Source organism: Babylonia areolata, chromosome 25, assembly GCF_041734735.1.
Source record: "Babylonia areolata isolate BAREFJ2019XMU chromosome 25, ASM4173473v1, whole genome shotgun sequence".
Taxonomy (NCBI): Eukaryota; Metazoa; Mollusca; class Gastropoda; order Neogastropoda; family Buccinidae; genus Babylonia; species Babylonia areolata.
In genome coordinates, this window is record NC_134900.1 from 30,246,802 (window position 1) to 30,264,432 (window position 17,631).

Below are 17,631 nucleotides of genomic sequence, written 5' to 3' on the forward strand. Positions count from 1 at the left end.
TCAGCCGGTTGCGCAGCGTGTCAAAAGCAGTCGATAGCGCTACATGTCTAGACTAGGCACGTATAAGTATGCACTGAAGCACTGAACTGAATGACCGTGACTGACTCAGCGTCAGATCAGTTTCCGGCGGTGCCGCAATGTCAGTGTCCGTGCCAGCCGTGAGTAAAATGTATCACTGATGCACTGTCTCAGCTGTTACTGTATTTCTGCCTCCCATTCTGTTGCATTTTCCATGTTATCTTTATCTCTTCTCATCAATACTGGCATACAGTAACAGGGCAATTTTACCGGCCATTGCAGTCAAATACATTTATTTTCTGCTACTGACTCTCACTCTTTCTCTCTCTCTCCTTCTCTCTAACACACACACACACACACACCATGACACCGGCTGGCCGGCACACACTGAAACACACACACACACACACACGCACTGGCATGCACGCACGCCGGCACAGCTGAACACACACACACACACACACACACACACACACGTGACAAACATGCACAGTTTTATTATATCAAGTAAACCCACACAAACGAAAGCCTCAATACATCGCAGCACACAAATCAGTGACATAATATTGCCTCACTGTCAGTAGTAATCTTTCTCCCAGTCCTACACCCTCTGTCCCCCTAGTACCCCACAGACCCCCATCCCCACCTCACACCTACACTCGATGTAAATATAATTAATGTTGTCCGACCATAACTCTGTGTGTGTGTGTGTGTGTGTGTGTGTGTGTGTGTGTGTGTGCCGTGTGTGTGTATGTGTGTATTCTTTCTTAAATCAATTTAACGTCGTTTCACTTCGAGTGATATTAGTAGACGCGTGTGTGTGTGTCTGTGTGTGTCTGTGTGTGTGAGCGGGAGAGAGAGCAGACAGACACACAGATAGACTCGGGTAGACACACAGAGACAGGGACATAAATGAGAAACTAACCTGTACACTGGGGCTGTTTGTACTGTGATCCCTCTTGTTTGTTCAGTTTGTTTGTTTTTTCTTCTTGATTGTTGTTGTTGTTGTTGTTTAGAGGAGGGGGGCGGGGCATTCTCATTTGTCTTTTTGTCAATTCGCCCCAGAAACAACCGCTTGGGTCAGTATCCATATCAATCAATCAATGGAGAAATACTGATTTCTTCTTTGGAAAGACTGAAGTACTTTCAAGTTTGCTTTCGATGAAAATTATTATTGACCCGCTTTTCTGGGTTTCTATGAAATAGTGTTTTGAACTGAGCCATCATGCATGTTCCTAGAAAGCCTCCCTACTGATTCATGTCCACCGCTGAACTTCCTCAGAAAACAGCTCTGAGTTGACATCAGTTCACCGATTCTCCCGAGTTTCGCCCAGTCATTCAAACCGGCATTTCCCACACTGACCTGAAATTCGGGCAGAATAGGAAGTAAATTTCCCAGTTTGCAGGCATCACCGGGAAATAATTACTGGGATGCGGTCAGGCAGTTTAGTTCCCATGCAGAAACGACCGCTTGAATGAATCATTTCTGGAAACGTCTGAAATTTGGAGTCATGTTCGGGAATGGCCTATTTTCCCGTAATGATTGTTACCATGTAAGAACACTGAAACAGCATGAACAATTCCTCTCCCTTCCTTCCCAGCCCAGCGATATCACTGACGAGTCAGTTCAGTTCAGTTCAGTTCAGCTACTCAAGGACGGAGGCGTCACTGCGTTTGGACAAATCCATATACGCTACATCACTGACATCTGCCAAGCAGATGCGGCCGACCCGAGCAGCGTAACTGACCCAACGCGTTTACGGTCAGGCCTTGAGAAAAAAAAAATAACAGAAAAAAAAAGAAAGTTGACAGATAATGAAATATAATAACATACGGAAAAAAAATTATTAAATAAGATAAAGATCAGATAAAAAGACAATAATGATAATATTTTCTTTTTTAAATAATGATAATAATTTTTTTTTTTAAATCACAAGTCAGCAAGCCTCTTTCGGTGAAAAAATGAGAAGTATAGAACTGAACTGCGTTAAAAATAAATAAATAAATAAATAAATAAAATAAAATAAAATAAAAGCCGGCAGCCAGCTAACCAAACTAACTTCATTCCACATAAGTCTGGATGGGTATGACTAGAAGGTACGCGCCTCTTTGTGCATGTCATATTTCAGGCGAGATGCTGCTGTCTTGACTAATTATCAATAACTTGACGTATGATTAATTGCATCCATAAGTTCTAGACCTTAATTGGCGGAGCTGAAGGGAGAATTGATTTAAGTGTACAACATACACCGACTTGATCTAATACGCTGTGAAAGAGGAGAAAAAGAAAAAGAAAAAAAGAAAAGCACCCAGCCATTCAAACAGAAACAAACAAACGAACAAAAACAGCGGAAACAACTTCGTTTCACAGCAGTGTGAATGTGTATGACTCGGTACAACTTTGTCATATATCAGGCGAGATGGCGATGTCTTGCCTGATTGTCGATAAACTGTTTGATGTGTTGTTTTCATGATGACTGACTTATAGAACTTTGGCGAAGCTGAAGGGAAAATCAATGTAAGTGCACACAACATACAGCTACTTGTTCTAACACGCCGTGAACAAAGGGAATTAAGAAGAAGAAGAAGAAGAAAAGTAGTCTACCCAACCATCCAAACAAAAAACAAAACAAAACAGTTCATTACACAGAAGTGTGTGAATATGTATGACTTGGAGGTAGGTGCCTGTTTGCACATCTGTCATATTTCAGGCGAGATAGTACTGTCCCAGTTGCCTGGTAATGTATGATTTATTGTTTTCATGAGTTCTAGACCTTTGGCGGAGTTGAAGGGAAAATCAGTTTAAGAGTACACAACATACACCGACTTGTTCAAACACGTTGTGAAAAAGAAAAGAAAAATTAGAAGAAAAGCACCCGGCAGCCATCCAAACAAAAACAAGCAAACAAACAAATAAACAAACAAACAAACAAACAAAAAAAGCAGCAACAACTTCGTTTCACAGCAGTGTGAATGTGTATGACTCGGTACAACTTTGTCATATATCAGGCGAGATGGTGCTGTCTTGCCTGATTGTCGATAAACTGTTTGATTTGGTGTTTTCATGATGAGTTATAGACCTTTGGCGGAGCTCAAGGGAAAAATCAACTGATGCAAGTGCACACAATATACAGCGACTTGTTTTAATTAATTAACATGCTGTGGAAAAAAAAAACAACAACAAAAAACAGGGAAGAAGAAGAACAAAAGTACCCAGCCATCCAAACAAAAACAAAAACTTCATTTCACAGAAGTGTGAACGTATATGACTAGGGAGTTGGTGCCTCAGTCTTTGCCGCGCATCTGTCATAATTTATTTCAGGCGAGATGGTGCCAGTGTCACGGTCTTGCCTGATTACCGATAAAGTATGATTTATTGTTTTCATGTTCTATACCTTTGGCGGGGTTGAACGAAAAATCAGTTGAAGTTTACTCAACTTGCAGCCGCTTGTTCCAACACTGTGTTCCTCAAGTTCTTCAAGGGACGGGACTTGTAAGTGTTTCGGCTTCAGCTTCAAGACCTGCCGGCATAGAAGTCGGTACGGAAACCGTTCAGTTGTTTGTGTTACCGTTGTCAGTTTTGATGGGACTGGGACAGACCAGTGTAGGCTACAAAGGCCCTACAGTAGAAGATTTGTAGAAATGATTCCCTTCCCATACGCCTTTGACCTACGATGTAACCACATCATACAATCATTATAACAATAATGACTAATAATGATAATAGTATCTATATAGCGCTGAATCTTGCCGTGCAGAGACAAATCAAAGCGCTTTCACACCAGTCATTCACACGCAAGCCGGCATAACTCTAAAACTGGAGAAACTGAAGACAATGAAGAGGCAGGGGAGGGATGCTATTTTGGGAAGAGGAGGGTTTTAAGGCCCGTGCAGACTTGAAAGAGCTGGGTGCGGAGACCTGACGAAGCGAAAGAGGAAGCCGGTTCATTCCAAATGCAAGGTCCAGAGACAGAGAAAGAACGGCGACCAACAGTGGAGTGTTTGTATCTGGGTACTATGTGTAAACAGAGCGGATACGACTGAAGCCGATCGTTGAGTGACAGTTTGAGTACTTTAAATCATATTTCAACGAGGGTCGTCTCAATTGATGTCCCCGTCTTACCCTGCTCATTTTGATTTTCCTAAGAAATAAACGGTAAATTGATAGATACATTAATCAATCAATTAATAATAATAATAATAAAGCAACCAAACCAAAGTGGGGAGTTAGGGTAAATCTATTGTGCCAAGTATTCCTCAGTCCTTTTTTTTTTTTCTTCGTTTTTTCTTTTCTTTTTCTTTTTTGTCCTCTTATGACTCCTCCTCAGTCCGTCCAACCGGCTTATAATCCAACACCCTCTTCCCCCGTCCTCCCATCACACACTCCATCTGAAGTGCAAGGAAAGAGAGACTGTGGACGCGATTAGCACTGCGGCATCAGTCAGTGTCAGTACAAGGCTGTTCTATCGCTGTAGGGGAATATGGGGGATGTCAAGTTTTCATTGAGCGAGACGAAATAGGATAGAAATAGTAATAGAATGTCTTCATTACCAATTGTACCGGGGGTCACTGTGAAGGAATATCAATTTGTGGGATGGGGCAGAGGGGTTTAGTACAAAGGTACCAACATGGATCGAACACAAAGTTAGCACACATATTCACATACATAAAAGTGTCATATGCATGTGTAGGCTCTCTCTCTCTCTCTCTCTCTCTCTCTCTCTCTCGTGTAAAATTTATTTCAAAGAAATATTCTGAACGCCCTTGTTTGTTTAAATTTTGTCTATTGATGGCATCATCTGATGATGGTGTTAAAAGAAACCTCGCATTATACTGATATAAAGAACTTTACGTTAAGATATATAGTATTGTCCTCAGTAATTTCTATAGTTTAATTGTGTACTGATATAAAGCTTTTAAGTTAAGAGAAATAGTATTGTCCTCAGTAAATTCTTTAGTTTAATTGTGTAAGCAGTTGAATGCTTATTGCCAGTTCCGGTAATGTATACATATCTTGTTATCGGCCTCTCATTCACATGGGGCTATGGCCTTAATGAATAAATCATCTGCGTCTGCGTCTCTCTCTCTCTCTCTTTCTCTCACACTCACACACACACACACACACACACACACTGACACACACACACACTCGCACGCACGCACGCGCACACAAGCGACTGGCACGCACGCGCACGCACACACACACACACACACACACACACACTGACACACACACACACATACACACATACATACACACTCTGCACACACAGCATATCAACGTATGTTCTCACCTGAATGTACGCCCGTTTACCCGAGTATAACAAGAGCTGTCTAATATGCTAAACTTGACGAGCATTTATATTATTGCTGGAACAATAAAGATTCGTATTCTTATTTCAGTCTTCATTTACCGTGTTCTGCGTATCACCTTATTATATACCAATGCATATTCTTGATTCTTTTGTTTAACTATTTTTTCCAGTATTCATTTTATGTGAATGTTTTACGCAAACCCAGCTAGTAAAGTAGACTCTCAAAGCTGGACCAGACATCTGCCATCTGCTCCTTTCTTAACTCCCTACAGCAGATGTGACTGGCGGAAGCGGCCATGTATATCATGGATCAGTCCCGGCAACAGCTTTGACACGACCTCAGTCGATCCCTGAAACTGAAACCATTCGGTGACTGGAAATCTGAGCAGTTCGTGATCACTGACCTGTTCTCTCTCTCTCTCTCTCTCTCTCTCTCTCTCTCTCTCTCTCGGCTCTCTCTCTCTCTAGGTTCTCTCTCTCTCTCTCTCTCTCTCTAGGCTCTCTCTCTCAGGCTCTCTCTCTGCATGTTTATTTCCGGTTCAGAGTGGGTTTTGTTGCTGTGGGTTCTTTTACTTTGGCGGTCTAAATGCATGCCACTCATGCCAGTATAATACGGGTCCAAAAGGATCAATATCTAAAAGTTGTCCGCTGTATGCCGACCCTATATATTTTATTTCCCGCGGTTCAGATGACATGAGAGATGACACTGACGTTTGACTCAGTGGAAAATCACATCAGCCGGCAGACATGATAAACCGAAGTCATGTGACGCCGTGTGCAACCGCGCACTTGTTAGAACGTATGGCAACAAAGGAATTGTCGTCTGGTGGAATTCTGTGGAAGAAATCCTTCCTGGGAGGTCAGTACACAAATATATAGTACTGATGTCAAATGCATGCCGCACTCAAGGACTCGGACTACTGCACTCGCCCCGTTATGCTGACAGTCAGTTGTCAGGCAGTTTTTTAATTTATTTTTTTAATTTATTTATTTATCTTATTTTATTTTATTGTTTGTTTTCGTTTTGTTTTGTACGCTTATAGTTGACTCCAAGTTTTTGCGCCTTATACATATCATTATTAGTTGTCAGTAGTAGTTCTTTTTTTTATGTATTTATCTATTATTTATTTCCTTTTTTTTTCTCAAGGCCTGACTAAGCGCGTTGGGTTAAGCTGCTGGTCAGGCATCTGCTTGGCAGATGTGGTGTAGCGTATATGGATTTGTCCGAACGCAGTGACGCCTCCTTGAGCTACTGAAACTGAACTGAAACTGTCAGGCAGGCATATGCCGAGCAGATGTGGTGTAGCGAATATGGATTCGTCCTGAACGCAAAGATGACTCCTTGCCCGGAGAAACTGATACTGAAACTGACACGGACACTGAGAAACACACACACCGGGCACACACACACACACACACACACACACCGTCACACACACACACACACACACACACACACACACACACACACCGTCACACACACACACACACACACACACACACACAAGCAACAGAACGAAAGGCAGAAATACCGCGCACGGCCGACTTGACGCAGTGCAGCACGATCGGACAGTCGTCAGAGTCATTGTGTTGCTCAAAGAGCGCTGAGTAGTATTGACACGTCAGCGCCACTGACACTCAGTGACGCGACAGCGCCATTGACATGTGACAGCGAGCGACTGATAAAAACAGTATATATATATATAAATTACGGAGCTTGTGCTGTCGACACCACGAACGTATATTGTCCATGGTCGACACCGGCGTAGAATGCCGCGCCGGGCGCCATTGAACGTAGTGGTAAGCAGTGGCACGTAACGCTGTTGGCACGTAGCACTATTCATCGTTGTGACGATGGTACGAAGCGACGCGTAACGCTAGTGACACGTTGCTCCAGCTGTCGACATGTAGCCTGTAGCCTGTAGCCTGCGCCACCCATTAAACCTTTAGCCCTACGCTCAGGCAATCTTGCCATTGCAGTCGGCTTACCCATCAATCAGGTGATACTGAGCTAAGGCCATTACTGATTCAGCAGGCCCCGGCCAATGAAAAATACCCGCGAGCGTCAGTGTCAGTGCAGCCACTGACGGTGTGTGCGTCAGTGTGTGTGTGTCAGTGTGTGTGTGTGTGTGTGTGTGTGTGTGTGTGTGTAGTGTAACGTAGTGTAGTGCGTGCAGCGGACTGGCATATATCTCTCTCTCTCTATATATATATCTCTCTATATACGTATAATTCTATGATAAGGAAGAACAATTAAGGAGACAAGGCAGGGAGGGGTAGGTGGGTGTCTGTGCTTGCACGAAGATTTTAACGAAGTGATGTACAGTGTGTGACAGACGGTCTGTGCATCAGTGCGCGCGAACAACAATATGATTTCACTGTGACGCACGTTTATGAAGTTACCTTGTAACAACAGGCCAACCCAACACTCCGTCAGTGACTGCGGTCCAGCGTTTGCACCGACACTAATGGAAAAGAAAGCAACTTCTTCAGATGAGACGGTAATTCAAATAGATTATTATAAGATTAATTTCTAAAGGGAAAATTTCTTACATTCATCACTCAGATGTCTCAGCCAATCAGTATTGAAATTTTCGTCCTCACCAGTTAACTTGAAATGAAGCAATCATTGTTAATTATCGGATTGAATCAGTCGGGTGTCCGTTTTGTGGCACATAACAAACTTCGCGTGGAATCAGTAAATGTCCTTTCGGTCAAGTTTGCAGTTGATAATGAATTTCACGGCTCCACAAACAAACGTCGGTTCCCCGTCCAAAGAACACACACACACACACACACACACACACACACACACACACACACATATGTGAGTGTTCCTTTTCGTCCGACTGAGTTTTATCAATCAGTATACTGATAAAAACAGTATCGATTACGGAGCTGGTGCTGTCGACACCACGATTCGAACGTATATTGTCCGTGGTCGACGCCGGCGTAGAATGCCGGGCGCCATTGAACGTAGTGGTAAGCAGTGGCACGTAGCACAATTCACTGTCCTATTGACCCTCTTGCTCAGTGATATTGTTATTCTTTCAGAATGACTAGAATTATCAGTTTCACTTTAAATGGCCCTTCTCTACAGTGATGATGTTGGCGACGTCTGGAAATGTGACAATATTTATGTAGGCGTACGTTGTTTTTATTGCCGCCGCGCTTACTTCAGTCACATCTCCTTGAACTATATTCGGGTGATATTCTCCCTATCGCTGTTGGCAACAAACAATATCAAGCAACAGTTCTTTTCTTTCTTTGCAGTGGTCGAGCAAAGCTCATAGTGGCCATCTGGACTGATAATAAGGCCTCAGAATTGAGGGAACAAGTTCAGTCCAGCTAGTATGTGGTCAGTTTAAGTTAAGTTATGCATGATCTGAGCTTGCCATATCATTGTAAACGGGATGGCTTCAAAGGTCTCATTTATACTTACCATAATCCTGTCAAGCTTGGTTTCTGCCGAGAAAACGCCAACGTTAAAGTTTACCATGGACATGCACGCACACAATGTTTCATTACACTGACCCACTTTGTTTCCGATTTATGTCACAGACTCACTTTATTTCCGATTTATGTCACAGACTCACTTTGTTAACACATGCAAGTAAAAAAAAAAGTTCTTCCAGTGGCCAAACTGGTGCAGTCACGATGCCATCTCCGTTTAATGAAATTGGATGAAAAAACAAAAGCTAAAAGAAAAAAAAAGAAAGAAAAAGAAATGTTGCATGACCTACGTGATCTTGAACTTTGATCTCTGACGTTGTCTCTTTATGCAGGTTTTGTTCTCATCATGACCAGTCATTGTGCCAAACTTCGAACATTGTGAACAATACTCCTGCACATAAACTTTCCATTTCAATATCATTTGCCATGTTGTGACCTTAACATTTAACCTCTGATTTTGAATTTCTTTATGGATCACGCTGTACCATAACCAGTCACAATATCAAGTCAGTTTGATAAAAAAAAAAAAAATTGAAAAAAAAAAGTCTGGCACATCATGAACAATTAATAACAATGGCCCCCCTTAAATTCCAAATATAACAGGTCGTATTCCTGTTTAATAAGACAAGTATTAAAAACATCATTTGCATGGCTTGCCAAATAATAGTAACATCGTCTCTATCAAGCCTCTTCTAGTTTGCCAAATAATGACACTGGCCTTCGACCTCTTACCTTGCGTTCTATATACAGCGGATACCATGAACCTTAGACATGTTTCTCAGTTAATCGCGAGCACGCTTCCGTGCTAGTGGCGAGAGAGTGAGTGGCTGAGGTGCCGGAGACGGGAAGTAGATTTCATGCTTACCTCGCGGCAACTGAAGTTGCTCTGAAGGCCACCCAGCCTTGACTGGCGGAGAACCTAGCCACTGTTGTTGGTCGCGAGGTTGAAAAACGAAACGCACCTTCCTAGCGTGTCTCGCGAGAACCTTGTCTAACTAGCGTGTAAGAAACGCGCCTAAGTGGTTCACACTAAGCCCGGCCACAGACGGGTTTCTTAATCGCAAACACGCATTTTGTGCTAGTGGCGAAGAGCAGTAGGATCGAGTACTAGTATTACATGCGCAACGAAACGAATACTGGGCGAGAAGTAGATTTTACCATTACATTGCGGCAAAGTTGCTCCGAAGGCTACCTTGCATTGACTCGCGAAGAACCCAGCCACACTCAGTTGCCGCGAGGTGGAACTGATGAAAAGAAACGCACCTTCCTAGCGTGTTTCGCGGCGAGAACCTCGCCTTAGTAACGTGTTACAAACGCGCCTAGTTGGTTCACACTCAGTGAGCCTGGCGGCCAGAGACGGGTTTCTTAATCGCAAGCACGCTTGCGTGCTAGTGGCGAGAGAGCGAGTGGCGAGAGCCGAGAGGATCGAGTACTAGTACATGCGCAACGAAACGAATACAAGGCAACTGAGAAGTAGATTTGACCATTACTAGTACCGTGCGGCAAAGTTGCTCCGAATGCCACCTAGCCTTGGCTCGCGAAGAACCCATCCACTCTTGCTCGCGGCGGAAAAAAAAAACCCCGCACTTTCCCACTGGCGTGTCTCGCGAGAACCTCGCCTAACTAACGTGTTAGAAACGCACCAAGTTGGTTCACACTAAGCCTGCATGGCGGCCAGAGACGGGTTTCTTTGTAGCAAGCACACTTGCATGCTAGTAGCGTGAGAGCGACTCGGTGTGGCGAGGGTGAGGAGTACATGCGCAACGAAGTGAATGCCAGGCGAGAAGTCGATTTTACCGGGCCATTTTCTTGCGGTAAAGTTGCTCCGAAGGCCACCTAGCATTGACTCCGTCGCGAAAAACCCAGCCACTCTTGCCGCGATGTGGCAAAAAGAAACACACCTTCCTGGCGTGTTTCGCGAGAACCTAACTCAGTTGCGTGTACACAGGAAACGCGCCTCAGTTGCTGACAGCCATTTGCCGCCAGCCTGACACAGCAACATACTTCAGTCAGACCATAGAGCCATTTACTGCATGCTGGAAACAATACGGCGCTCTCCAGTGTCCGATGCTGTGCCCTTGACCATTTTCATAAAAAATAGAATAAAGATAGTATCAGGTATACTGTCTCTGTCAAGCCTTTGCTTTGGCCAAATAATGACCTTGGCCTTTGACCTCTCCAGTCACCCTGCTAACCAGATGACTTAGGCAACATTCACACAAAGGCTACGTTCACATTAAGCCCAGCTAGTTGCTGACAGCCAGCTGCCGTCAGCAACACACTTCAGTCAGACGCGCACATTTTCCGGTCGGCCAGCTGCTGTCAGCTGCTGACAGACACTGGCTGGGCTTCTCAGTGTGAACGTAGCCTAAACCCAGCCAGTTGCTGACAGCCATGCAGTTGCCGTCAGCCTGACAGCAACACACTGACACCACTGACACAGCAACACACTTCAGTCAGACATTACATCAGCCAGTTTACTGAGTTGCTGCCAGCTGGAAACAACACGATGGAACTGGAAACGAAGATTACTGTGGTTACGGTTTTTAAATATTTAAACGGAATACTTGTCAATAATGTATTCACCCCATTAATCAGGATTGTAGCATGACAGAATACTGTCATTTGAAAACCCAGGTGATGAGCGACTTATCCACAGAACACATCAGACTGCGACCTAGTTGATGCTTTTCAAAATCTGCTTGAGAAATGTACAGAGTATTTGACAAGGCAGTAAACGAAATTTTCTTTTTATCTTCTTTGTCATAAATAACCGATCGTTTCTGCACAGCGGCAATGATAAGTTTTTCGTCGTCCATTATCAATCCTAGGGATTCAGACTGCTTGTATCATTGAAGAGTTCTGTCCCTTGAACCAGCAATCCCTCTGTCAGGTTTTGTGTACACTGCATGAAGCAAAAAGCTGGCTGGTAGCCAGTGTTGATGATAACGATAATGATGATAATTATGGATACTTATATAGCGCCTATCCTCGGTCGAAGACCAAACTCTATGCTCCTTACAAACACGGAGTCATTTGCACAACAGGCTATATATACCTAGCAGGGAAGAGCTGACTGACAGCTGCCATTGGGCGCTCATCAGTCATTCGTTTCCTGTGTCATGGTGATCAGTTCAATCAGGTTTCAGTCACGCGCACATATACTCACACAGACACATAACATTTTGCGTGTATGACCATTTTGTTTATTTGCCCCGCCATGTTGGGAATCATACTCCGTTTTCGGTGGTGTGCATGCTGGCTATGTTCTTGTTTCCGTAATTCACCGAACGCTGGATTACAGGATCTTTAGCGTGCCTATTCAAAAGTCTTCTGCGTGCGTATATACACGAAGGAGGTTCAGGCACTAGCATGTCTGCACATATGTTGACATCAGAGATCGTAAAAATCTCCACCCTTAACCCACCAGACGCCGTTAACGAGATTCGAACCCGGGACCCCCAGATTGAAGGTCCAACGTCGGCTTTAACCACTCGGCTGTTGCGCCTGTCTGGGTGAACACTTATCGCCTGTATCCACGGCATGAGAGTGCAAATTGCTATCACACAGTTACCAGCCAACAGCTGTCAGCTGCTGTCAGCAACTGGCTGAGCTCACTGCAGTGTGTACGTAACCTTCAAAGGTGTTTTTTTCATATTCCTGCCATCCTACCAATTTGGTTCCTGTATGCCGGCAACCTGTATTGGTTGAGAAAATGTCAATGTTAAAGTTTGGCCGGTGCTTGACCAACCAGGAGTCAAACTCTTGTTACATTGTTAGACGGTGAATGAAACAGCCAATAAAATTACCGGATGTCGGGATCTGCGTGAAGCACTAAGCTTTGCGTCGATCCGGGATTGATGCCAAGCTACTTCGTTAAAATTTACCACTGACACATGCATACACAGACGGGAGGTACCCGTAAAGTCGACAGCTCATTGCGTCGACAGCTCATCGCGTTCTATTTTCATTTTTGAAAAGGTGGATTTTGTCCTCCAATTGTAAATTCTTATTTGTGCTATGTTCACTTTTGGAATGCTGAATGGCGACAAACGTCCTTCATTATTGACCACATCCTCTACACAACATCCTGTATCTATACTTAGACTACATCCTCTAAACTACATCCTGTATCTATAGCCAGACTGCATCCTCTAAACTACATCCTGTATCTATACCCTGACTATATCCTCTAAACTACATCCTGTATATCCAGACTACATCCTCTACACAGTATCCTGTATCTATACCCAGACTACATCCTCTACACATCCTGTCGACGCAATGAGCTGTCGACGCAATGACATGGACCCCAGATCAATACAAAGACTCGCTTTGTTCAAACATGCGAGTCAAAGTGGTTCACTATATTTTCTATTGATATTATTTATTATATCCACACATCAGACATAACACTGGAGGGGGCTAGGGGGGAGACACCTGGAGATGGGGTTGGTGTGGAGGGTGAGGAAGGGGGGGTGGTTGTGGGGGAAGGCTGGGATATGATGTGGGGAGAAAGACAGACATAGATAATAAATTAGATCTGCACAGGAATCACAAACATAGGAAGTTTCTAGAAACAGATTGATTGATTAATAATTCAGTCAATTATGAAGTCTCTCTCTCTCTCTCTGTGTTAAGGGTGGAGGGTGGGGAGCGTCACTTGAAGGCCTGTCAATTAGGGTTTCTTTGGAAAGCACACGTTATATGCAGGTAACAGAAATCAGTAACTGTATAGGTCATGTAAATGTTTGTTGGACAACAAGTGCAATATGTCAACAGACTATCTTCAAGCAATGATATGTCAACAGACTATCTTGAATGAAGGTATACCCCCCAAAATAATCTTGATAATTTCCAGTTCAACTTGACAAAGAAACCAGAATATTATATAGGTAGAATATCATCAAGATCACCTATACTTAGGGTGTGTAAATATAGATTGATACGTTTCTATAACTCAATAGATGGATATCGTGTTTGAGGTCAACTGAAATTGTAGTGCAGTTATCACTTCTGCTTGTATGCCTGGGCTTCGCAGTGAAGGAAGGAGGTAGGGGAGGGGGGGCGGGGGGGGGGGGACAGAGCAACAAAATCAACAACAGAAGAATCTGTGATTTGAGTATTTATAAAACGGAAATATGCACTCCGTATTCACCTGATTAGATCCAAATCTATAAAACTCGATTTAGATCTAAAGACACGGGTCGTTCGCGTTGAAGTCTGGGCGTTCTGCACATGCGCAATATCTCGACTTTGATGTTGGTTTTTGGGAAGGCCTCTTGTAACGTATTTTGTTCACAGGAACGTATGAATCCCATACGTAGGTTGGAATACGCATCCGGTAAATTATGTAATGCCTCGGTTTATCTGAAGGCATTGATATAGTCCGTTTTATTGTTGGTTTTCTTCATCCGTTTCGTTTTCAGTTTCGCTGACGTTCTATACCTGAAAGGAAGTAACGAAAATCGGCGAGATAATGCATAGTGCATGACGTCAACTCTGCCAGTGGGCTACGCGCAGAAAGTCACTCCCCACAATGCGGCAATGAGCACTCCTTGACGCCCGCCATCTTTGGTTTACGGGGTGCTGTCGGAAAAGGGAGAAAAATTCGCACGACTTGATATTCGACGCCCCAGAAAACACTACGAATGGTTTCTGTCTTGTTGAGGCAAGTCTACCAAAGAAAAATTATATGTTTTTGAAGCAAATATATTTCAACGTGATATGTATGCAGTTTTGTCAAATGTTAGGCACTTGGACATTGAAGGGAGCGGTTATTAGTTCGGTGTGATCCAGTCTTCTAATTAGATAAGTGGAGTTCGTTTTTGTTTACAGTTTATCCATTTACCCCAATATCTGTAATGATGTCACCAGAGGAAATCATACAGATGTAGAGGTTTACTATATGGTTACTTCATAAGGTTCTGAGAAGTTTTTTTTTTAATCGAAGTTCGATGCGACCGCGTGATCCAAGTGTTCTTCTTTCTTCTTCTTTTTTTTTTTTTTTTGTAACTTCTCAAGAATTTTTTTTCTTGACATACAATTTTTAAACGGGAATTCACGAACTCTTGGAAGTAATGTTTACTGGCAAAATTGGATGAATGTAATTTATCATTGGATTTTGAGGTGATTTCTGAGCAGTCGCATTGCTCGATCAGTCGATCTTTCTCCATGGTGCTCGATAGGAATGTATCATGCGATGGGTGTATGGGCAGAGTCCATGGGAATCGGAATAAAATAAAAACACTGACCTATTTCAACTTCCTGTTTAGTCCCTTGTCTCCTGGATAAGTGTATATCGCATTGTTTACCAGTGGTTAATTCCTGTCCATATTTCATAACGCATCCCACAGACCCATCACGTATTGCGGGTTACGGTGATTCAGTAGAGTAAAATGACTCAAGTAAGTGCATCATTTCGATCATCCTCAGTGGTTCTAACATCAGCAGAAAACTCGCGTGATGGTTGGACTGACATTCATGACAAACTTGTAATAGTAGGATAAGGACACAGCTAGCTTTGAAGCTTATAAATACTAAAATAGGAATACTGGTAGTGGGCCCTTTGTTGTCCGGTAACATTGATATAAATTGGGTCATGGTTCAACATTTAATTATCCAATTTATTTGGCAGTTTCTGAACATAGTTGCAAATTCTGTGAAATTGTCCAGTTGATTCCTGAATGAATTAGCGGATGGTGCTTGTTTTAAATGAGGTGACAGTTGAGTTCATTGCACATGTTGGTAAAGTTTCTTGTATTAGTATTTGAATGTTCTTTTTTTTCTGTCAACATTTCTTGTGGAACTGTATTTAGGTGCATAAAGGCCATGGGCATTTAGGCAAAATGAAAAGGCCGTAACATTTTACCAGTTAAAATGTTACCATCTTCTGAGGCTTAATGTTTCCTGTATCATTAAATGGCTCTGTGTTCCAAAATGACTGCTTGAATGAAAAAAGACTTTGTTTTGATCAATCTCAATGTTTGTAACACCCATAGGTAATTGATGGTCACAGTATGGTAAATGACTACAGGTAAAGATTGTGGGTACAGAAAAGATGATGTGTGAGTGCAGTTTTCATCAAAACCGGTGTAATGATTGGTCATAGTGACAGATACTAAGAGAGAGACATTATGGAGAGTTGGGGTCAGATTGAAAGGCAGTAACATAGCATGATGGTAACAATGTAGAAGTTTTGTGAAACTTTAGAGTGATTGTGGCCAGAATTAATCACATGTTAAAGCCAAGGTCAAAGGTCAAGGTCACAAGAATGGGATTAAAAATGCCCTATTGCAAGTGTGTCTGTGTGTGTGTGTGTATATATATATATATATGTGTGTGTGTGTGTGTGTGCCAGTTAATAATTGCTGCCTGCAAATAACAATTGAACAAAGATTTTAGGTCAAACTAATCAGATTGAGAATTGATTTTGACCTACAGTTAACCTCTTCAGTGCCCCATGACATACATGATATATGTAATGAAAAATACATTGCTGTTTGCCCCATGACAAATATATATGCCTGCATCTTTTCAGAATTTTTCAGTTACATTTTAAAATCGATAAGTAAAAAAAACAACCCAAAAAACACAGTCAAAAAGCTCGACATGTTTTCTTTTATAATCTGCTTTGTAGCAACAGCCAGTCACACTCTGGATTGTAATTACTGGACATTATTATCAGTATCCTTCTCAGAAACTTTCATGATGCAAGATGACAGACAATGAAACACAAATTGGCTCTAGTGGCTTGAAACAGCAGAAATCCATAACAAAATGTTTCACTGGGTGTAGTAGCCGAGTGGTTAAAGCGTTGGACTTTCTATCTGAGGATCCTGGGTTCAAATCTCGGTAATGACACTTGGTGGGTAAAGGCTAGAGATTTTTCCTATCTCTGAGGTAACATAATTGCAGACCTGCTTGTGCCTGAACCCCCTTTGTGTGTATTCGCATGCAGATGGTCAAATATGCACGTTAAAGATCCTGTAATCCATGTTAGCGTTCCGTGGGTTATGGAAACAAGAACATGCACACCCCCAAAAACAGAGTATGGCTGCCTACATCAGTACACGGTGTGGTAAATAAACACAAAAGTCTATACATGTAAAATGTTACTTGTCTGTATGTGTGCTTGCCTGAAACCTGATTGAATGACACAGGAAACGAATGATGTAACGAAACGAAAGTTGTAGCTGTCAGTTGGCTCTACCTAGGTAGGCAGCCTGTTGTGCAAATGGCCCCGAGTTGGTAAAGCACTTGAGTTAGAGCTTTGTCTCCGATCGAGAACAGGCACTATATAAGTATCCTTATCATCATCATTATTACTGAAGCTCACATTTGCATCTGATTGCAGAATGGGTCATACCTTGCAGTACAAGTGAGTGGTCAGTGATTAAATGGCAGCGTGATGACAGTTGAAACATTGGTTATGATGGATGAGTTGCCAAGCTTGTCCTTCAAGTCCAAGTATTCTCCAAAGGTGAGAGTTGTGTGTCCTGTGATTTATATTCATGAAAGCACTTATTAAGTTTAGACATGTCGCCTGATTACAGATTGTATGCCAGGGCAGGTGTTTATGTGTGTAATTCAATAATAATAATAGAAATAACAGTGATATTGACAAACAGTTACTAGTCACAAAATAGTGATTAAGATTAGTAAGTGCCTGTTATGACAAGCTGGTAGAATGAATTTCATACAAACTTCTTGAATGAGTAAAGAGCCAGTGCAAGGATTTCAAAGAGGTATGGCATATAATTTACATTTGGGCATTTTCAGAATAAGCATCACAGCATTGTTGTCTGCCTTTTACTGTTTTAGAGTTTGTGAAGTGGATGAGCAT

The 17,631-nt window shown here is 42.6% G+C and overlaps 1 protein-coding gene across 3 annotated transcripts in view; it reads left to right on the forward strand.

The window, feature by feature from the left end:
- The first annotated feature begins 14,343 nt into the window (after window positions 1–14,343).
- LOC143299368 (uncharacterized) overlaps window positions 14,344–17,631 on the forward strand; it is a 31,620-nt gene continuing 28,332 nt past the window's right edge. For all 3 annotated transcript variants that reach the window (XR_013057521.1, XR_013057522.1, XM_076612516.1), the window contains exons 1-2: window positions 14,344–14,457; window positions 17,143–17,268. Coding sequence is in view for 1 of the 3 variants with exons in the window: in XM_076612516.1 (XP_076468631.1) it covers window positions 17,197–17,268 (72 nt within the window). In the remaining 2 variants the exon portion in view is untranslated. The remainder of the gene's footprint in view (window positions 14,458–17,142; window positions 17,269–17,631) is intronic.